General features: G+C 31.0%; 1 protein-coding gene across 3 annotated transcripts in view; it reads right to left on the reverse strand.

The window, feature by feature from the left end:
- LOC142323935 (huntingtin-interacting protein 1-like) overlaps positions 1-24,768 on the reverse strand; it is a 127,991-nt gene that overhangs the window by 54,371 nt on the left and 48,852 nt on the right. For all 3 annotated transcript variants that reach the window (XM_075364318.1, XM_075364320.1, XM_075364319.1), the window contains exons 2-6: positions 14,608-14,671; positions 7,886-8,085; positions 6,221-6,440; positions 4,423-4,697; positions 1,252-1,421 (exon numbers count right to left, since the gene is read on the reverse strand). In XM_075364318.1, the coding sequence (XP_075220433.1) occupies positions 1,252-1,421; positions 4,423-4,697; positions 6,221-6,440; positions 7,886-8,085; positions 14,608-14,671 (929 nt within the window). The remainder of the gene's footprint in view (positions 1-1,251; positions 1,422-4,422; positions 4,698-6,220; positions 6,441-7,885; positions 8,086-14,607; positions 14,672-24,768) is intronic.

Genomic DNA, 24,768 nt, shown 5'->3' on the forward strand with positions numbered 1-24,768 from the left:
CTAAGCCAGAGATTCGTAAAGGAATTTCCTTTATATATATACATACATATACATATACATATACATATACACATATACATATACATATACACATATATACATATACACATATACACATATATACATATACACATATACATATACATATATACATATACATATATACATATACATATATATATATAAATAATTTTTTTGTTGAAAATTCAAATAATTCATTAACATATTTACCACTGTGCTAATTAAATTTAATATTAAATGAAATTTAAACCATCAAAACACAGTACATACATTAACTAAACTTACCACATTAATTCCAAGAATCGATTTGTGCAGGATCCTGCATCTTCAAGTGATATTTTATTCTATAATTACATTGAAATTGTTTTAAAAATTTTCAATTTAGAAATTTCAAAATTGTTACAGTTTATAAATTTTGAATTTTGTTGTGGATGAATACAAAAATTCAGCTGCCCAGAACTGGAATGTACTGGACATAAAACAATAACAATCTGGACAAATTCTAAATTCAGAATTTTTAAAACAATTGATTATAATGCAATTATTAAATTTAATACCAACTGAAGATGTAGGACCCATGAAAATCAATTCTTGGAATTAAATTTACTATTATATATATATATTAGCAAGTTGCTAATCAGGTATGGTTTTTCGAGAATAATGTCACTACATAAACAATCACTGTTACAAAGAGGATGATTATTTCACTAGTAGAGCTGAACATCTCCCAAATTTTGATAGAGTTGCTATGCTGTAGTCCAACAGTATGTTTTACTCAATGAAAAAAGCATTAAGAACCATTTCACTGCTTAGTTTTTATTAATAAGCATGGCATGGAATATTTGTTATCTTAGAAATAGTTATAAAACTTTGGGGATGTCTTGTATGCCATGAAAGGTTACCATTTTGGTTATGGCATTTATCATACAAATGCCTATGATTTAATGAACAATAATTTACAGCATACAAAGATGATCTAAGGCCAACATATAAATATTCATAAAGAAGAGCTAATTTTAATTTTAACCTTTTCAATCAATTTTTTAAAATAATATGAATTGTCTCTTCTAGATATTTTAGAAGTTGTATTCTTCAATCAACTATTCATGCACACGCACGTGCACACACACAAACTTGAAATACAAATAAAAGATATAAATATGCAAGGCTATGTATGTTGTGCTTAAACAAGATAAACACTTAATTATTATTCACATCATTATTACATACCTTTCAGCAATTACATCAGGTAAAATAGTACCACCATTTTGAGCAGCGCCAAGATCGACTAGATCTCCAGTTGATGGCGTGTCAAGATCAGGAGGATCTTCTGGTGGTAAAATAACTACCGGTGTGACATAAGAACAAAGTTCTGCTTGAATAAGAAAATTAGGAGGATTCTAGACAAAGAAATGAATTAATGATAATGAAATTAATTAGATAAAATTCAAAAATAAAATTATTAAAAAAAAAAAAGTAATTACTTACTGCTTAACCATTGATAATTATGTAAGTGGTTGAAGATCAAAATCTCAGCAGAAACAATCGTTGGAGTGGAACACATAAAAAAATCTTTAGTTTTCAACTTCAAACTAATTAAATAACGACCAAACTGGGAATCCAACAACTTGGGAACCACAGTATGCCTACCAGCAAGCAAATCAACCACTCAAGTAACAGATGGCAATAGTAGATCCAAGGTTTAAATCTCAGGAGCAAGATTTTTTTGTTTCATTTATACCATTTCATTCCTTATTATGAAATAAAATCTTTGACAAAAAAAAAATCTAAGGTGAGAAGAAAAGAAAATTTAATTCATTTTTTTATAAAAAATCCCAAACAAAATTAATGATAGCCTTTAACAGTGAAAAACAAATTTATACATGATAAAATTTTAAACTATGAGCAATAATCTTCATTGTATAAATTAGAAATGTAATGTTAATTTGATATAAGAGATTACACAAAGTGGATTATACTGGTCTGAAGGACAGATGACAATGTGAGAGGTTACAAACATGTAACTTAGTAACAAGAATAGTAACCCAACGGGTTGGTCTAGTGGTGAACGCGAGAGTTCCTGCGTTCAAGTCCTAGTAAAGCCACCTATTTTTACACGGACTTGAATACTAGATCGTAGATACCAGTGTTATTTGGTGGTTGGGTTTCAATTAACCACACATCTCAGGTACGGTCGAACTGAGAATGTAAGACTACACTTTATTCACACTCATACATATCATCCTCATTCATGCTCTGAAGTATTATCTAAACGGTAGTTACCGGAGGCTAAACAAGGAAAAAAAAGGAACAAGAATAGTAATCTAAACATTGAACTAATAGAAAATCAAGGCCCTTCAAATATTCATAATATTTTTATTAAGAATATTCTACAAACAAACCTCATAAGAGTATATAGAACAAATATAAACATTAAAAAAAATTAATAAAAACATTAACTAAAAAACCCAGTAAAAAAAAGTCTCAGGCTGGCTAATCAGAAACAATAAGAATGATTGCCAGACTGTTACAAAAAAATACTAGTTAAACAGGTAAATGATTTATATATGAGGCTGTTGGAAAGTTCTTCACCTGACAAAGAAAACAAGATTCTTCAGAAATTTTTATTTCTTATTTTCAATATAGTCATCTTGTAATTTAATTAGATATTTAGACAAACAATTTTTCAACGCCTTAGGTATAATTTGATTTGTCCATCTCTGCAAAATTAATGGTTATCTCACTTTGACCCCATCAAAGTGTAATAACCATTTACCTTATAGAGATTTTAATTGAATTTTCATCAATCAAGTCATTTTTTCAACTGAGGAAGAGAAATTATTGCTAGGAGGGAAGTCCAACAAATACAGTGTATGTGGAAGCAATTCAAAGAAAGGCCATGGAGTTTGGCAGCAATAACCTGAGATGTGTGTGCAGGATCATTATTGTAGTGAATTTTTAGCCTGAGTAGCACCCTTCAATCAGTACAATAGTGAAGAATATCACTACCTAGTGATGGTCTTGGATTTCAAAAAAAATTGTAGCCATGACTTTTCCTGCCGAGAGAACTGTTTTCACTTTCTTTGGTGCACTTTCAACAACCGTTTGGTCTCTGGCAAGTAATGATGAATCCATTTTATAAAACATCAATTACATAATTATGAATCTACTGCTATAAAACATCAAAGAAACTCAGCAGAATCTCGTTTAAATCTAAACACCCTTGAGAAGTATTCAATCAGAAACATTTTTGGTCGACTTTTACAAACACATCACTCATCTAACAGAAAGTTCTTTCACACACTAAACATAAAGTAAAATGTAGCAGACATGGTCTATTGAGATGTTTGCAATTTCAGCAAGCTCATCTTCAATCGGCGATCATTTAATACTAGATTGTAGATTTTTGTGGTAATTTTATCAGTTGTAACAGTTTTTAGCATCCCACCAAACATTCATCATCTTGAATGGATGTGTTTGTCAGGGTTAAACCATTTAAACAAATGCTTTATAACACTTCAAACTTTTTATCAATTTTTCAGAAAATGTAAATATTTGTTTGCTTAACTCTTGCCACTAACAAGCAACCAAATGCACACGTCTGAAACTTTGTAGCACACCAACTAAAAGATCTTATGTGACAATATCATAGTCATTTGGTCATACTTGTGTCATTTATGTCAGGCCAAGAACTTTTCAGCCCTAGTAGTACTGCACAGTATAGTATGGACCCAAGAACAGCTCAAGTAGGTTGATAAAAAAAAGTTTATGAAATCATAAAAACATTTAATATAAATTTAAAAATGAATAATTATGTGCTACAGATAATATAAAACCACTTTTATTTAACAGTAAGCATCTAATCTCTTTTAATATAAACATCCTTCAAGTGCAAGAAATAAAAAGAACAACAACAATCTTAACTACCGACATTACTGACATGCCAACCAGTTGTAGAGTAATATTAATAAGATCCTTTATCATCATCAATAAAATTATTGATGATTTAACAGCAAGTAAAACAATGATACAGTCTAAGCTTTTCATCCGGAGATCGCGGATTTAAATCCTGGTCAGGCATGGCATTTTTCATATGCTACAAAATTCCATTTCCATATCCCAGCGATAAGCTTTTTAAGTTTATATGGTGAAATTATCAAACAAAAAAAGTTATAATATATTTAATAAAGACAATGGTTCATATTCATCTTGTGAAACTTTGCTTGCATCTCCCTGAGTTATACTACACTTTCATAAAAAATAAAATTCAATAAAGAAGAAAAAATCAAAATATGTACAATGGAAATGATCATAAAACTGACAATTTTTAATAAAAATGTGGTAAAGTGTTTAATTAATTAAAATAGTTATAACTAAAAATTAAAAATTTCATACAATTACCTCTGGTAACGGAGGAATTTGTATAAGCGTCTTAAAATATTGCAACATTGATGCAGACATATAAAATTGCCGTAATTCAACAAATTGTTTTAAAAATCGTTGCCTATGTCCAGTTAAGATATCTGGTGGTAATGATGCATGTAATTTGAATAATATTCTTACAGAATAATCATATAACTGTGATGAATCTTGTATAATAGGAATGAGTGGTGCAAGAATACATTGGCCACTACTTGTCATAGAGTTGGAACGTGACATATCCAGTGAGCCAAAAACTGTAATCCACAAATAAAAAGTACATTACAAAAACGAAAGAAAAAGAAACTGAAGGATAATCAATAGTTAATACGGTCAAGTAAATTTGGCAAAGTGATAGGATACATCTTACAAGTTTTCTCTCTTGTTTTCTGATTATAAATGCCTGCTCACATTTCTATACTAGTGTTAGGGTTGCTGTAAAATCCCACACAAAGGTAGGGCATCAACTAAGAGAACAAGATATATGTGCTCTAAGCCTGAAAACCATAATGCATAGAATTAAAAAGTTGTGCATTACTTTTGTATATACTTTGTGTAAAGGAAGGAAGACATTCACAGAGCAGATATATTTTTTTACACAGAACAACCTCCCACAAAGTATATTAAAAAAGGAAAGGATAATTTCAGAAGTCCAGAGATGAATGATGTACACATACATGCCATAAGCATAATTTGGTTGTAGGTCACATGATACGAATAATTAGACTCACTAGTGAATAAGATACCCATTTTCCAAGAATAACAAGCATCCAATATACTTGTTAATGTAGCCACAGCCATCAAGCCTTTCAAAGTGCAGATGATGCCAGCAAGCGATACCTTCACTCTATTCACCAAGCAGACTAGCTGCACAGTTAGCATCATTACTCTAGTACAGTTAGGATCATTACTCTAACTCAATACTTTATATATGTTATAGCGACAGGGGAAATTGATGGAAACACTGTAAAGTCATATTTCAGTTTACCTTGCTCTGAAGTGAAGCACAGTACTGATTCAATTCAGCAGGGGAAAAAATGAATAATATCAACGAATTAGGAAAGATACGCAGAGAAAAAGTTTCAAGAAGCTAAAATTTATAATTATGGATAGCAAACAATAAATTACACTAAGGAATTTATAGAAGGTTTACACAAGATGTACTTCACGCCAAATTTAATATACATCATATAGAGGTTTGTGTTACAAAAGTACAGGAGGAACGTTAACTACAACTATGAAAATGAATTTCTTAGAACCATAATAGGCAAGACAAAAATGAAGCATGTTAGAAATATAGAAGTAGTAAAGGCTCTCACAGATTCAGAAAGTGTGTCAAACACAATAAGGAGAACAAGACTAGTCGGTTTAGGTGTGTTAACAGAATGAGGGGAAAAAAACAACAGTAATGAAAATGTTGAAGGATGGTAATGGGCAAAAACAAAGAAGATTACGGAAAAAGTAGCTAGATGAAGTTAACTTCATTATAAATATGGATGTAAAATTAGAAGTGCTACGGACAAGTAACAGAGAATAGAACAAGATGACAGACTAAAATTTATTGCTCATCCAACAACAGTGCAGAACAAAAAAGAACAATAATGTTAAAAATTCACTGTTTTCTGTTAAAAATTTAAACTACTTTTCATCTCCAACAGAAAACAGTTTAGATCTTGTAATAAACAGATTTACAAATGTAATTAATCACATTGTTTATAAGAAAATTATTACAAAAGATTTTAAGTAATACAACACAGGTGTTTTAACAATTAAAACTTACTAGCAGCCTGAAGCACAAGTATTTCATCCATATAATCAAACATTTCAACTGACATTTGAAAATAATTATTGATATCATTTTCTCCTATACTATCAAGTTCTTCCTTAGATACTACAAGATTTCCAGGAAACCGTGGATTCCGTCTATGGAAATCTAATTTAACCATTAACAAATTACAGTATAGCTGAATTAATTTTCCATAACCTTCTTTTAATAAACCCTGAAAAAACATTTAAATCAATTAGTACAAGCAAGTAGTACAAATATATAACTCAATATAGTATTAAAAAAAAATTACAACTAACATAATAAGGCAAACAGGCAATTCTTGAGTTACATATTAGATACTTGATCATAGTAAATGTATAATGTGATTTAGTCTTTAAACTTAAGTTCTGTAATTTAAAAATGAATTACAACTTTTGTAAATTTATGAATTTAACTGACAAATGAATTCCAATCTTTAAAACAATTAACATCACTGGGTGCCACATGGTTCTTCAAGTATTCTAATAGCCATGATACCAATTTTTATTATTTCTGTTTAATATATGTCAAAAGTGTTATTTGATTTTCACAATGCAGGATGAATAAAGATAAATGAGCTAAGTAAGGGAACAAAGATATATATGATGTAGGGAACATGATATGAACACCCAAAACTTGAAAATAAAAAAGAATTACAATAAAACAAAATAGCTAATTATAAAGTTGTTTTTAATTTATGAATCCAATTTTGTGTAAAGCAAAGATAATTAATTCTAGGCAAGTTAAAAATGAAGCATCTTATCAACACAAACTGATTTAACACCTCAAATTAAGCTTACAAGGTACTGTTTATAATAAACTATAAACATGACACAGTTAACATGTGAATGGAATAATAAATATAGAAAAAATATAAAAATGTCATACTGTAATAAAGTATAAACAGTTTATGTACTGTCTTTTATGGTATTCAATCTGAAAGATAACATCTTCATGCTGTTCAATACAGGGATTTCGGTACATTGTTACTCTTAGAGAAATCCCTCTAAACAGTCTCTCTTCTACTCAGGTGCTTTACAAATGTTACAGCCACATGACTTGACGGGATAAGATTGTGTAAAACAATTTATCTTTTCTGTAGGAAACAATGACAGAAAGCTAAGAATTTAAGAATATTCTAATTTTCAAATTACTCAACAGAGCTACACAGATTTCATATCTTGTCTAAAATAATTTTATAAAAAGTAAGCTGTCATAAACTACTATTAATTAAATTAAATAAAAATTTTTGATTAACTACATTTCAAAATCTATGTTTTCACCTAGAAAACGCAGTATGTAAATTATAAATGAAGAAAAGGTTCTTCATTCTCACAAATGTTTCTTTGTAAAAAGTGTACTCAACCAATACATAAAGTTCATAACTTCCTTCCAAAAGTTTGGAATTTAGATATTTACTTCCACAGCAAAATCTGTTTAATTATAACTATTATTTTGTTTTTAATTTAGATAACTAAAGTAATAAACTAAAGGATTACTTTAACTTTGAAGTGAAAATCAGGTACTTCCTATTGTGAAATGTGAAACATTAAATTTGTTAGAATAATCTTACAAGATATGCGGTATTAGTACATAACTTATATAATATAAAAATAAAAATATAAATATATAACTTACCCAAAGTTTACCAACGTCCTCAATTTTACGTTTATATCGTTGTGAATTCTGTATAACTAAGGGATGTCCTTCACGAAGAATTTTATGTAAGACATGACAAAACTTCCATGCGACTATCCTATTTTCTTGTAATGGAAGCCTAAGCGCACATGTCCAAAATGTTTCAGCTGATTTTTCATGGAAGGTACCAAGTATTGCACCTTAATATCTCACTTAAGGACAATAATCATTAGAAAGATTTAAATTAACCATATAGATTAAAAAGTATGATTTGTAAATGGAAAAAGGATTTGATTTGGATAAAAAATTATTTTTTAAAACTCTCACAGAAAATAAAAACTCAGTAAAAGAAATCAAGTGCAACGAATTTAAATCCTTTACTCAATGAGCGTACAATTAATGTATAAGTAAAATTTGAATACCATGACTGGTTAGAAAAATTAATATAATTATTCAAAGGTTTATATATAAATGTATATTCAAATATCATCAAAGCAATCATTGCATTGTGTAACAACAGACTGTAACAGCAATACAGTATTTTTCTTTTTTTTAAATTATTCCTCTAACACAGTAAAATAAAAATATTCTGAGGAAGAAGAAATTTTGATGAAAAAATTTACAAGTGGTCAAACAGTTCTACTTTTAATGATAAGTAATCCTTTAATTATTCTCTACAAGATAAAACCTTTAACTTGTAATTTGAATCTACAACAAATATATCACAATAAACATTAATATAATGGGGCAATAATCTTAATACTGGGACTTCTTGTTATAAAGGTAAATTAGCATTATGAAAGAGGTAATTTTTTAACTCTTAATGAGAAAAACCATTCTGATCAATTTTCCATTGTTAGAAGCATTATTAGTTCTTTGTGACCTGAAATACTAATATTACAGGTGTTTATTTAATTTTTTTGAGCATCAGTCAGTTGACTTGTTCGATATTTACAACTTCAGGAAGTTTACACATCCTTCATCTATTTCATTCATTGCAGTCTTTATCTATGGTTTTTATATTCTACGCATCCCTAAACACGCAAATAAACAAAAACTTAATTCCCTAATACAAAGTCATCCTTTTACAAAATACTAACCAAATTTTCCTCTCCTGCACGTCGTATTTTGCTGGATCCCCAGCCATATTGAAATTTCAAGCAATGAGTGTGCTGATAGTGGGGCAAAAGAGCTTGTTTCCAGCCTTCTTTCAGTAATTGCACGTTTTTGAACCATCTTGTCTGTTGTTTAAAGCAGATAGTTCATGATGAGTGGCAAAAAGAATGGGATGTTACTATTAACAATAAACTTCATCCATTAAAAAACACTTACCATGGAGCTCCTCATATAGAAATAACCATCAAGAGGAGGTTATTATTTTCCGTTTAATAATAGGGCACACTAGGCTCACTCATGAATATCTGATGATGCAAACAGATGCTTTGTGCTCACTGTGACTGCAAACAGATGCACCTCTTTGTGCTCACTGTGACTGCCAACAGTGCACCACAACCTTGTGGATTATGACTGTTATGAGGCTTTGGGTAGCCAAGTTTAAACTATGGGGCTGACATATGAAAGAAATATGCTAGGGAATAATGAAATGATGTTATCTTATGTTCTACGATTTCTTAGGGCCATCCGCTTATATGCAAATATTTGAATTTTAATACAGAATGTTTCAGCTAATTACGCCGTTTGGCTTATTTCAGAAGGTAATTTTATTGTGTTACTGTAGTTTATTAATATAATATTAATACATTATGTTTCCAGGCACTGATGACGATACTTCAATTAGCGCCCAAGAAAAAGAAAAATGCATGTCACTCACTCAAATTTTACTCACTCGCCTAATTTTCAACATCTTGTAATAATGTTATAGTTATACAGGCATCTGCTATAGTACAAATTCTGCCAAATCCATCTTGCCTGATTTCAAAAAGAATAGAGATGAAATAATATAAAATAATATAATAATTATAAAACCTGATCAAAGAGAAAGAAAGCTGTTTTGTGAACTTATTTTTTCAACTCAACAAAATTTATTATTATAAAATGTTAAAATTTCAGTACGTAAGCCATGAAGGCACCATTTAAAATAAGGCTTTACAGAAAAAAGTAAGCAGAATGCTACATTTAACTGGTTTTGGGTTTAATTCATGGCAAGAATCTGAAATTTTTTTCAAATAGTAGCAATAAGCATTTGCAACACACTGTTGCAGAATAAGTACATAAACATTTTATAAAATTTTCTTCTCTACATATTTAAAAAAATTAAATGAAAAAGTGGAGAGCATAAAATCAAAATAAAACATATAAAGAAAGACAATAAATAAACCATAATAGCACCATATAAAGTGATGTTAAAAAAAGAAACAGAATATGTGTAAGATTTAAGAATGCTGGGACAGTAATGACAAAGAGGAAATGTGTGCAAATACAAAGCAGTGAAATGGTAATCAATACAGGAATTACATACAGATCATATATAACATAGAAGGATACAGACTGAAGCAAAAATTTTGTGATAATTAATCTTAAGAATTGAAAAGAAAGATAATAAATACATATGTTTACATAAAATTAAATTACATCAATGAAAATTAAATCAAGGCATAAAACATTAGACAAACATCTACATAACATCTATAAAACTGATTACCATTAGTTGCAAACAGCTAATAAGAACAGAATAAAACTAGTTGAATAGGATAATATCAATAATCAAAAGGGAGAGAATCTGATGAAACAAATTTTTTCCAAAATATTTTTTGACAATATTTATAAAAGAAGATTCTTTAAAACAAATAAAAAAAAGTTCTTCGGATCAGAAATTCAAGACAGTACGCAATTATAATCATACATGCTACATCATACTTTGAAAACAATGAGAAAAACACAACAAAAAAATTACAAAGGAAAAACATAAAATTTTATACATTTTAATAATTCTCACAATTTAAAGCATTGACTTATACTCAATAATTAAAAAAATAATTTAAAAAATACTGCATTAATATTACATCTGTATATTTTTATTTTTTTTTTTATAAGCAGAGTTAAATATTATATAAAAGAAGAACATTTAATTGCTTTCTTAAACATAATTTTATATAACTAAAAATATTTCTTTAGTCTGTAATGATATAAATACAAATTTGTAAAATCTTAATTTATTTATGTATTTAATTAAATTAATTTTTAAGGAAGATAATTCCAACAAGTTGAGAATGTTTTTCATGAAAAACGCAATAAAAAAGACTAATTTTAAAATGAAATGAGTTAATTTTAACTTTACTCATTTAATGAGTAAAGTTAAACCAGATTGAATAAGCACACAAAAGTTATTTGATTAGTACCTGGTTAAAATCATCATTTGATTATTTAACCAGACAGAAAATATTTTTCTCCTCAAATTATTGAGCAGGGTCTTTTTATAACTCTCAAATTTGTAACAAGTCAAACAGATGGGCAGAAATGCTGGCTACACTTATTCTATGGTGCACAACTGAACTATGTATATCACTGCTATATGGATATTCATTTGCAATTTACTGCCAATACTTGACTGGAGTTGTGTTTTATTTTCTTAAAACATTTATACTCTCACTTGAAGTAAATAAAAGAGAGAAATAAAGTGTGAATAAGTGTGAACTAATTCAAATTCTCTCACAATCCACTTTGCAATGATGTATTTTACGTTCAACAAGCTATGCTTTTAACTGGTATGAAACCATCTGTAAAATAAATCCTATACAATAAATTAATAATACTGATTATGCTACACCAGTGATGAAACAAAAGGGGGAAAAGCATTCATTGACATCTTAATATAAATTTTAAAAAAAAGTGAAATAAATTAAAAAATAGTTTATATTAATAACTATTAATGACGTTACTACTTACAAATATACTGTAAAGTAGTATTTTTTATATCATAAAAAATTAAAACAAAAAGAAATACACACAATCTAACCTATATACATAAGTTATACTAACTAACTGAAGTTATCTAAATAGTTATCTAACTAATTGAACTTAATATTTACCAGTACAAGCATTCAATTTCATTAAATTTTACAGCGAAACCTCTATCAGCAGGCACCTCCAAAATAGAGATCACCCTAAACAAATAAAGTTTCACAACCCCAACCCAATGAACTGGGATTTCTTGACTAACAACTTCAAATAACATAATATGAACATGAAAACATAACTGTCAAAATAATGTTTTTTTTTTAATTCTTACAACTAAATAGAAATACTGTATTATAACCATATTGATTATATTTCTTGTTCTCCAATTACATCTTGTCTAACTAAACCCTACTTTGTTGTTTTTTAATAATGACAACTGCAAATGATTATCTGCATAATGATGAAGCCTTCACATGAATCATAAACTTATACATAATTAATGTTTGTCTATTCAGCCACATTTGTACATATTAGTACCAATTTTTTGTAAACATGATTTCTGTCAAAAACATGATGAATAGTAATGACAACTACTACTGGAATATATTAATTAATAGTGTTACTTATGACACAGAAGCAAACAAATTTATAAACACTGACAGAGATTACTGTACATGGAAAAAGGTGGAGATGACACTCTTAATTTTACACCCAGGACCTACTGTAGCATTATACTATCTTAAGTAATTTTCTAAGTTGAATTTAATATTTAGTATAATAAATGTTTAAACTGCATAATACTTCTAAAATAAAAATAGTAAAATGTAAATATATACATGGTATATTTATTAGATTTATCTCATTTTTTATAAGTTATCAATAAAGTAAATTAGTTTCATTATCCCTGTTTTGATTATATTGATTTCAACCTATTACAAGGCTATTGCATAGTAACATAACCATTTTATATAGGATTTTGGAACTTTACTTACATTTCTAATAATATACTGTAAAATAGATTCAACAGAAATAAAATTAAAAATGTATTTATTTATTCACAATGAATGAAAATTTGTTTACAGAGGAGGTATTATAATACTGGTAAGTATGTCAATTAATTCATCAAAGAAGTATTGTGTATTCTGATTCATCAAACGTTGAAAGGATTCAATATGTTGTAACGGTAAAGAAATTACCTGATTAAAAAAGGAATAAATAAACGTAGTTATGAAATGGCATGTTTAATTAAAAATAAAAATTTTGACAAAATAAAAATTGGACAGGAAAGCAAATTAATTTGCGTTTGTTAAAGTAATTTATAAAAAAGTAAAATTATTTAATTTAGTCTTACTAAATTTAATTTGATTATTTTTAATTTAGTTCTTGGTATTATATAGATGAAATTTATTTTGTTTTTAAAAAGAAGCTTTTAGAACATTTGTATCTGATAAATTATTTTAATGAGCAATTCCCCATCCCAAACACAAGATTTATCTTATTTAATATTTTATTCCTGAATAATTTATAGTCGTTTGAAATAAAGATAATCTTTTTGCAATCTGGTTACCTGAGAATTTAATTCAATTAAGGATACCTTTACACAATCCAGGTTTTAAAAAATGAATTTTTATTACTGCATTTATAATTATTCTTAATTTAATTTTCAAATTTCTTCAATAAAGCGTTTAGCTATTTTTGTTTAAAGGTTAACAGAATTTCTATTCTTATGTTTTTAATTTTTGGCTGATCTCTGTGACAGAATGATAGCATCTTGGCCTTTCATTCAGAGCTCCTGGGTTCCAATCCAGTCAGGCATGGCATTTCTCATATCCTGCAAATTTCCATTTAATATTCCCAAGCACAAACTTATCTTTATCATCTTATTATCTTTCTGTCTATCATTTTGTATTTTTTTCAATAAAAATTTATATCTTAAGAAGAGAATGGAATATTTTTATGAAATTTGGTATACATGTACCCAACAATATCTACAAAAAAAAAATACATTTAAAAATTATACCTTTGAAAATTCCAAAATGGTCGTCATTAAAATTGTTTAATCATTAATATCTGCAGATATTAGTTTTATCAAATTGTTTTATTAGATAAAATGTTAAACTTTTTATTATGAAAAAAATAAAACCTCATTTGTTCAAGACAGTTGATATTTATTTTTTGTCTGACAATCTTTGATTCTATTCTGTTTTACTATCACTAATAGAAATAATTTTTAATGCAATTAAAATAAAAGGGATAGTAAAATTATCCCAATCTGTTAAGATAAAAATTTGTATTAAAGAAAGACAAATTTCTTTAAAAAATTATAAACACGGAAAATACAACTAATGAAAAAGCTGTAACTGTTTATGAGATGTCCAAGATAGTAGAGAATGACAGGTAAAATAGATAAGGAAATAAGAACAAGCAGTCATCAACCAGTTAAAAAAATTGTGATTGTTTATATTAATTTAATATTAAACCCTGAGGTTGTATATAAGAACATGTTTTCATCTATCACATAATCAATAACAGTAATAAAAAGCCATTACCTTTGATGAACAAACAGTTGTAATACAATGCAAAGGTCAAATATTTATTGAATAAAAATACATAAATGAATCATAAATAAATTTGTAATGTGAAATCAATTATCAATATTATTAACAACTGTTTAAGTATCAAATTTCATTTTAATAATAAGTATGATTCATTTTATTAAAAACAGTAAAAAATTAACTAAAACAAACAAATTTAAAAAAAAAAAATTGTAATAAATAATGACAATTTATACCAAGAAAGGATACTTCTTACATGTTTTTCTTTTACTGGATTTTCAACTTGATTTATGGCTTTACTAATACTTGAAGCCTGGAACATACAAAAATATAATTTATTAAATTATTTAAACAGAAAATTATATAAATATAAAATATTACATGTAAAAGAATATAATAAACATTAATATACTCGAGGTGCATTTACATTAAAATTGAAAAGATTTGCAGGGTGTTGAATATCTACAAAACTGGGCGAGTGAGGCACAAAGGGGGTTAGGTTAACCTAGTGTTCTACACTTCATTTACACTCACACATATCATCCTCTGAAGAATTATCTAAACGGTAGTTACTGGACGCTAAACAGGAAAAAGAAAGAAAGAAAGGTTAACCTAGTGTTGGTGGCCTTCCTGAATGGTAGGTAAGAAAATATAAGTTCTGATGAAGCTGTTAGGAAGTTATATTTTGACACAAAACTTCCTCAATACTATCTCCAAGTCACCATTCTATAGTTTAATTAACAAACACACATTCTGATCAGCTATGATAGCAGCCGCAGTGTGAGCATAAGTTGTTGTTGCTCTAGGTTTGCGGGCGTTTACTATCTTTTTAGCTTCAAGGTAGCTAACTTTCTGCAGGGGTTTTACTTCCTGCACAGCTACTTCGTCTGAAGACAGGACAGTTTCTGGATCTACATGAGTGCTGTCCTTTGCAATTCACACACGTAGGAGGTTCCTTACATGGCTCTCCTTCATGCACCTCATCACCACACACGCATATTTGCATCGTTGGCACTTTAAGCATCCCATTTGGCTGTGAGACAAATGCCCGCACATCCAATCGATGAATACCTGCTCTTACCTTCTCCAGCAAAGTTGGCCGGTTAAGAGTGAGGACATGAGAGACTGAAGATAGGACCCCGCCGTTCCTTCTCATGTTCAATCTGCGACACTCTTATTACTCCCTGGGGTGCCAATTCTTCAACAATTTCTTGCTCCGTACAATTTAGGAGATCGCGACAGACCACAACACCCGTTGAGGTGTTGAGCATGCGTGTGGAGGATCGACGCGTACAACAAAATCTCCAATATTTTTGGGCCCTAGGATCTTCTGGGACTGAGCATCATTTATAGTCTCCACATTAAAGTCCATTAAAGGTTTTCCTTATTTCCTTAACAGGGCCTCCAGCACATTTAGTTATTTCTCGAGCAATGAGAAAGGGACTCACCCTCGAGAAATTACCATCTTCCTTTGTAATAAAATACTTTGGTTTCAGTACGTTTCTCTTGAAAAAAAAGCTCTTTGCAAGCTCTTTCTAGCCTCAACTTCTATTCGACTAGATTCCGCATTCTTTCACGTGAGGCGAAACGGCTGGTTCTAAACGAGGGTGTTTACATGAACCCTCTGCCACATTTGTTGTTTGTTCAAGCTGCATGTCATTTAATCCCTTCTGTAGTAAGGCTAGCCGCTGGGGTACACCCCCACTCCAGGGCTACCAACCCTGGAGGTCCGTTCCGGTACTCCGGTGGAACCGGCATATGTCTTGGCAGAGAGCGGATGCGCAGTCTCTGCACTGACTCCAGGCCCCTACACACCAAGGTTTTCAGGGCTCCAATGCGCCGAAATACATGGGCACCTTAACTACATGCTTGCCATCGCAGGGGGCATGTGGACAGCGAAAGGCCTCCGTTACACCTGCAATCACTTCGACCGTGGCCGCCACATCGCCAGCTCTAAAGGTGGTATCAATCCGTTTCCTTAATCGTTAAAATTTTTGTATCTGCAGTTGGCCGCAAAATCCAGTCCTTAGATACGGCCTATAGATGTAATTCGAACGAAAAAAATTGCATCTCCGAGAAGAACACTCGGAACCCCGTTAGCCAGCTATATGTATTGTACACACGTACACCTGTTGCCGCCCTGCACGTGGAACGTAGTGTTGTGTTCCGGACGTGAGGATTATCTACCTCAGGGCATTATTTTTATTTTTATTATTATTACCCAGGACACAGGTCCCACGGTGTTTCAGATGCCATGGGCATCTGGCTCGTGGATGTAAGGGGCCTGACAGAAGTCGGCTGCCATAAGTGCGGGATAGGGGAGCACAAGGCTAAGGAGTGTTCCCCCTCGGTGCATGCTCTAACAAGAAAAAGGGGTGAACGCTTCGCAGCTGGCTAACGCACCTGGAACAAGGGAATGTCAGGTCTTTCGGGCAGCCCTGGAGCAGGCGAAGAGAAGGCTCCGTTAAAATGTTGAACAAATTACAAGCCAACCTTCAGGAGTCGGCTAGCTGATGACTGCGGATCAGCGAGCAGTACCGGGACCGTGACGACTCTCAATGGTTCAGAGACTCGCTCGGGACTGCCGCGATATGGATTCCGGATCGCAGCAGAGCCCAAGTTCAGAGGCACGGCTAAGGCAAGGGGTTCGTTTGGATCTGCTGCGGTGACGTGACGATTTTTAGCTGTTACCTCACCCCAAATGACTCTATAGCGAACTTTCACCGGAAAGTTGACGCGCTGCAGGATGTTATCATCGCTGCCGCTGATGGATTGGTGGTAGCTAGGAACTTCAACTCCAGGGCGGTAGCGTGGGGTATGGCGCATACAAACTCCAGAGGGAAATACATTCTGGACATGGCGGCACGTACTGGACTCGTGATCCTCAATTCAGGGAACGCGACGACGTTCCGCCGCTCAGGATATTTGGAAACCATTCCCGATATTTCCCTCGCCTCCGAAGAGCGGGTCACGCTCGTCCAGTACTGGAGAGTTCTCGAGGATTATACCGGTAGCGACCAGCAATATATCTCGTTTAGAGTCCTAGATGGTGCACGAGAGCGCCCGCGGCCCCCACGGCGGGTGAAAAGATACAAGATCAATAAAATCAACGAGAATAAATTCTAAACAAAGATCTGCTCAGGGGTGGTAGCCTCTGAAAACATCAACGGGGGGGGGGGGGGGCGCTGGCGCTGTAGCCGTAGTTGCTACAACCATGCGGCTGATCGCTTCTGCATGCGACGCTTCCATTCCCCGCGGGAGGTCGAGGCACCAGAAGCGACCTGTGTACTGGTGGACCCCGGAGATTGCGGGGTTGCGCCGAGAGTGTCTTCGACTAAGACGAATAACGCAACGTGCAAGGAATCGCACAGACGCAAACGCCAGGTCAGCCAAGTATAAGACAGCAAAGAAGCGGCTTCGTCGAGCCATCAACGTGAGCAAGGCACGCTGCTGGAAAGAACTGACGGAGACCGTGAATGCAGACCCTTGGGGGCAAGGTTACAAGATAGTAACTCGGCGATTGGGGGTCTCGCGGTCACCAGCTCCACTAGACGATGCTAAAGCGGAGCACGTCGTTAAGATGTTATTCCGGGTCCACGCCGAGCGAGACTTCGGCGACTTCCCGCTCATCTCGATGGAGGAACTGAAGGGAGTTCTACGGTCGCTGAAAGGTAAAAAAGCCCCTGGTCCCGACGGTATACTGGCCGAAGTACTCAAAGTAGTGGGGCGCTGCAAGCCCCGTCTTCTACTAAACATGTATATAATGCATGTCTGAAGGCTGGGTCTTTTAGCGCCAGGTGGAAGACCGCGCGTCTTGCGCTAATTCCCGAGGGCAAAGAAAACCCAGAGTCGCCGTCCTCCTACCGTTCATTGTGTATGCTTGACACAGCTGGGAAGGTATTGGAGAAGCTGTTAAAGAAAAGACTGGTTGCGGTGAAGAATCAGGTAGATGGCCTGTCACCTAACCAGTACGGTTTCCGGCAGGGTCGGTCGACCCTAGACGCAGTTCAAGAGATTTTTGAGGCTATTGCCCCGGTGTACGGGACTACGCTGAGCACACCTTTTTCAAATGTGCTCGGTGGGTGGCAGATCGATGGACACTAGAGGCGGATCTCCGTGACCTTAGCAGCTGGGAAAGTGTAGCCCGATTCGTCGGCAACATTCTCAGGGCCAAAAAAGTTGACCTGGATAGTCCTGAAAATTAGGTAGCACCTAATCAGGCTAGTATAGGAGGACTCGACCGGAAGTAATGTGTTAAACGGTTCCCGGTCGAGTCCTGGTGGAAAGGGGGGTGGTTTTAGTCGGTAGTCTGCTGATAGTGATTGGATAATACCATCAGCGGGAGCCCGACACTCCGTGCTTAAATGCATTTCCACCTCCCTCCACAAAAAAAAATTATTATTAGAAAATATATATCATATTAAAACTAAAATATCAATATTTTATAATTATAACATACAATGTAATCATAATTTTATAATACCAACAGTATAAAACAAAAAGAAGAAAATGAAAAATCTAATTACATTCAAATGTTACATGACAATGCAATCTGGGTTCATTGCATGAAATAAATGAGATTTCAAATAAGGAACAACAATAACAAAAGGAAAACTAAAAACAGAATGAATTTATGATGGAATGCAACAGTATAATAATACGTAGCATACACGAACACCGTATCTGATGCAGTAACAGTAATTCACTGCCTTGTAATATCAGTAATGAGTGACATTTTCTAAATTACACTAAGAGCACAACACATTCTTACAACTATGTTTACAGGCAGATAAAACTGGATGTGAAATAATTAAATGTTACTGATACGTTCATAAACATTCATTTTTATAAGTAATATGTTTTATAATAATTCTGACCTCCATGAAAGAATGGCAGAATCTTTTTATTAATTTGTAAGGACTTCTGGATTTGAATTCCAGTCTACTTGGACGTTCTTACATACTTAAAATTCAACCCTCATTTCAATATAAAAAATAAAAAAACTAGATGTCATTACATGCATAAATAAAAAAAAGAAACATTTTAAATAATGAATTAAGGAAACTCATATACTACAGTTGATGCATCTACTTATAACAAGAAATTGTTTTACTTGCTTACACAATCAAAATTTTCTTGACTGATATTTTAAAGAAAAGCGATACGATTTACAAAAATTAATAGAGGGCTTTTCAAGATTTTTGTAAAATCCATATAAAGAAAATTGTACACTTTTTTCCGATAACTTCCTTTTCTTTATTTATGGATAAATCCTTTTCTTCTGTTTTAGTTTTCTGAAAACTTATCTGCACATGGTAAAAATAAATGCTTAATAAAAGTTTAATGTTTCATATGTCGATAAACACAGCATACTCTTATACAAAATTTAAGAACAATTTTGAAATGGATTTTTAAGAAATAATTATTCTACATAATTTTTGTAGAAACTGCTCATAAAAGCTAAAATAAATTATTCTATATAATTAGAAAAAAATTATAATTCTATCATAACCTTAAGAAATGTTTTAAGAAATTCAACTTCGAAAGTTTCCTTAACAGCAGGTCATACTAATCATGAAAAAGCAATAGTTTCTGCATTACACTTAGGGTTTTTTTTTTGTAAGCAATTCAGTTTGCATTTTAAAGAAAATCCAGAATAATTATGATCTTAATATGAAACTACTGTTAGAGGAAAGGAACTCTTGTCACTACTCCATAATTCTTGGCCAAAAACATAAATTTTGTATTGAATAAGTGAAACAGATGAGTGAACAATACGAAAAAAAAATTTGGAATGAACTTTGTTACAAACATTTTTTAGAGGTATTTCCTACAAGCTTGCCACTTTAAAATTATTTTTAGAATTAACATTAACTTCACAAGAAGAAACAAAAGGCTACAAAATTTTGTAGAAAAATACAGTTACATCTAAATGGACACACGCTTACACACAGTGTAACAAAATCTCTCTACCAAATCAAAAAACAAAACTCAGTGGAGGGGGATGACATAATGGTTAAACAAATTTCCAGGAATGGATGAAGTTGTGCCTCATCAATTCTGGTAAATTTTCATTCAGCATATATTTAAGTTTGCCGATGTAAAATTTTTGTAACATATCAGTTCCTGCCTTATGTGAAAATGCCCATCACCAGAGAGAATATGCCCAGGATGTAGAGCTGTTGAACCCACGCAGTAGAAGGATCTTAAGCTACTATCTGAGCAGAATTGTTTGTCTCATCCTATGGATACCCTGTTGATAGATTGTAGTTTTTCAATATCCACTCCTTTTTCTCATCCTTGATATCCTTTGTCCTCATTTTGGGTCCTGAGGTTTAATTTCAAAACTGATATGTCAATTCTGACTATGTCAGAACTTGTAAAACCACTGTATTCTTATATTTCTGGGTAAAATGAATACTATGAAGAGTGACTGAAGTCTTCCAGACTCCTTCCTCTCCCATGTCTACACTATCAGCCCAAGAACTCAAAAAAAACTACTCTTATTGGGTTAAGACAGACCTTCTAATTTCTTCAAATGTATAAACTGGTAAGTTACTAAAATACACTGAAAAGAATAATATAAAGAGCATCAATTGTAAGTTCCAATGTAATCTTTATATGTAGTTGAACTATTCAGGTAAAAATATTCTTTGTAAGTATATTTGTATACCTTACAAATATAATACTAATAATCATCATTTTATCTGCCCTGAGGCTGATTCCTTGCACCACATCCATTTCCACTGTCCTCTATTCCTTAACTTTTAATGTGCAAAAAAGGTGTTAATTTTTTTCACTTTTTACTGACCCTTCTAGCTCTGATTTAATCAATCCTTCTTCTTTGATGCGTTCCAGCTAGTTATCCTTACTATTCTTAATTAATCTGATTAAGCTTCTACATTCAATAAAACTCTCCTTATCATTTCTTCACTTTGTCAATTTAATCTTCTCCAGTATCCTTCATGCACACATTTCTAGTGCCTCTTCTTTTTCTCTTTTCTTACTGTCTTTCACATCTACACAGAATTACATCTCAAACACAAGAGGGGGGGGTAGGTACTTTGTTTCTTCAACTCCATCTTATTTCAAAGCAATCTTAACATAATAGCAGTCTCTTTTTGTTAAATAATTCTTTAACCGTTGCTATTCTAACATGATACACATCTGTTCTGTTTCACTTATTCAATTCTTCCTTCTTTTGTAAAAAATTCATTGGCTTTTCTCCATTTGCATTACTTCAGTATTACAATATTCATTTTCATTCAGTATTCTGTCATAGTATTTTCTAACTTTGAAATCATCTGCTTAAACCCTCATCCACAAACCTTTAACAATGATATGAAAGTACTGAAATTTATTTACATTAGTTTGTAATAAATACATTTCCTTTTATTTCAGAATTGTTTTCCAACGTATTCAATTTATATTACATGAGGGTAGTTTGAATTGTATAAAAATAATCACAAATTTGATACTCAAGATATATATGGTTATATCCTTGATACCTTTTTTTATCTAGGCTGTAAAAGTTACCACCAATCTTTCATAACAATCATTTCACAGTTCAATCAATATATACACAGGTGTTCCATACAGAGCTTTTATCTTAAACACCTTTCTGAAATAAAATATTATATATATATATATATATATATATATGTATATATATATATATATATAAAGATATTTAAGATTAAATATCTTCTAACTAAATTTAGAATTAATATTTTTCAATAAAATCTTTTAGTAAAAAACCATTTACATTTCTCTTGTAAGGAGAATTGTGCCCAGTGTGTTTATTCATTTTAAACAAATATATAAACAAAATTAATTCTTGAGATAAATAGCTAAATCAATAAATTTAAATGCTAAAAAATAATGAATAATTCATATAATATATACAATATTATACGATATTACAATAATATTATACGGATACTGCATGACATTTAAAATTTACTTAAATTACAATATTAAAATATACTGCAAGGTATAATAAATACATTTGTATAGCAGTAACATAATTTAAGAAATTCAATAAACCATTATATTAATTAATGCACTGTTGTTACAGTAAACTTATTTTTTATAATATTAGATTTCTTATATTAAGGTATGGTTTTTAAACAATTCATAGTTCGGTACCACTAATGTAGTAAAAATACTACTGTTAGGCACAACTACCATACACATGCATACATGTACACTCGCAGTGGGTGAGTGAGTGAGAGATTTACTGTTATATCTTGGAACAATATTTGATAACATATATTATAAATATATTTGAGACCTAATGCATACATTTGTCAAGATCTATGGCAAATACAATCAAATGTACATAATTGATTTGCAAATCAATCAGTCAGCAGTGAAAACAAATGAGATAATAAATATGCATAACATAACATTTACTCTGAATTAGAAATAAATTAAATAATATATAACAAAAACTAAAAATAATTTGAATTGATGACATTCATGAGTCAAAATAAACTAAAAATTAAAAAAATAAATATAATATATATTCATAAAATAAAATAAATAAACCAGTGGATATTATTAAAATAAATAAATTAAACTAGACACAATTATAAAAGCAGTTAAATTAGAACAAATAAATAAAGAGCAAATGAGAAAGCTAAATTTAATGTGTCAAGAGATGGTTCAATAATAATGTCCTTCTATAAGTATTACTGATTACTTCTTAAGCATGAAGAGAGAAAAAGATTTATTCATTAATTTTATTTCTTCCATATCAGAATTAAAAATAATCAATGTATATTACACACTCATAATATCCTCCTAACCCAATCACCAATCAACACAATATCCATTAACTCCGGTTTCTAAGTACCCGCTGAAGTTTTTTTAAATTCAACCCCAAAAGGATGAACAATGATTGAATTGACAGACAACTTATACTAATTCTTCCACTTCCGTCCGTAATCATAAATTAATATGATTTTTCAATGATAAACTCTGGGGGGCAGTGCCAGATTTAGTGTAGATGGGAGACCAATTGGCACAATCATCTGGACGTTTGTATAAAGAATCGTATCATGATATATTAAAAAATTGACATTTTTTATAAATAGCCAACAAACTTTCAGCTCTGCACACTTTTTTATTACAGCATAAAGTTGAGAACATTCCTAACAGGTTTACTGCTATACCCAAAACAGCAATACTTGGCTTTACTGGTACAAACATTTTTCCCCAAATTTTATTTCTTTTCATTCATACATTTTTCTAAATTCTGTGTAATTATTATACAAAAAACGTGAGACATAATTGTGCCTATTAGCGAGATACAAATTGGCAACTGGAAGAAAAAAAATATAAATTCAGTGAATGAGACACACACATTATAATTACTATACACTGATTTACTTACAAGGATTAAATAAGGAAAAGTGCCTATTTCAGTCAACTGAAAAAATGAAATCCAAGAATGTAGCTTTATTTGCGTGGTTCAAATGCACATGGAAAAAACTTTACATCCAATATTTTTACATCACTCAACTTTATATTTTATCTTTATAACATCATTAAAAAGAAACATTAAAAAATAAAATATATCTAATAAACATAGCAGTTTTTAAAAATGTTTAAAAAATCCGCACACAGTTTTTCCCAACAATGGGTCTTCTTCATTTGTTTAACATCAATAACAAAACTAAATTGCAAATTAATCTATTTTATAAAAATCAATTTTTATAACAATGTATAAAATTTATAATTTAAAAAAATATCCTCATAACTTTTGAATGATACAATGAACAAAAAAGACAAGAAAAATGTAATTTCCTTTACTACAATACGATGTTTTGTCTTAAAAAAATGAGATGCAATGAATGATTTAGTAGCTGAAAAAAACTATTACACAGCAACATCAAAACGGATTTCATAGTCCAGCTGTACATATAACTTAATACCCACCAGATTCGGGTCTCATAGCAGTCAACCAATATTGTTACGTAATCCAAGATATAAATAGGAATATTTTTAAAAAAATATTTTTAAAACGATTAATGATTTAAATGCTTTTAGGCCGTTAAAATGGAATTTACCTCCGTACAATACTACATGTAGTAATATAAAAAATAAATAACACTAAACCAAAAAAAAATTGACAAAATTTTAACTGGAAAAGAACAGATTAAAATGTAATCTAATAGAATAAAACAAACTCAACCGAAATATATATATATTATATATATTTTAAGATCCATATAATTTTTCAAATAGACATAAAAAAAATTAAATGTTTATCGGCTCGCAATTTAAAAAACAAAAATCATTAAATACGAAATGCGAATCGCATATTTTATTTCCATAACAGCTTTTTAAAAAAAAAGAACATTTTAAATATGCAGGAACACGTACTAAATTAAAATACGAATAAAT

Source organism: Lycorma delicatula, chromosome 4, assembly GCF_047948215.1.
Source record: "Lycorma delicatula isolate Av1 chromosome 4, ASM4794821v1, whole genome shotgun sequence".
Lineage (NCBI taxonomy): Eukaryota > Metazoa > Arthropoda > Insecta > Hemiptera > Fulgoridae > Lycorma > Lycorma delicatula.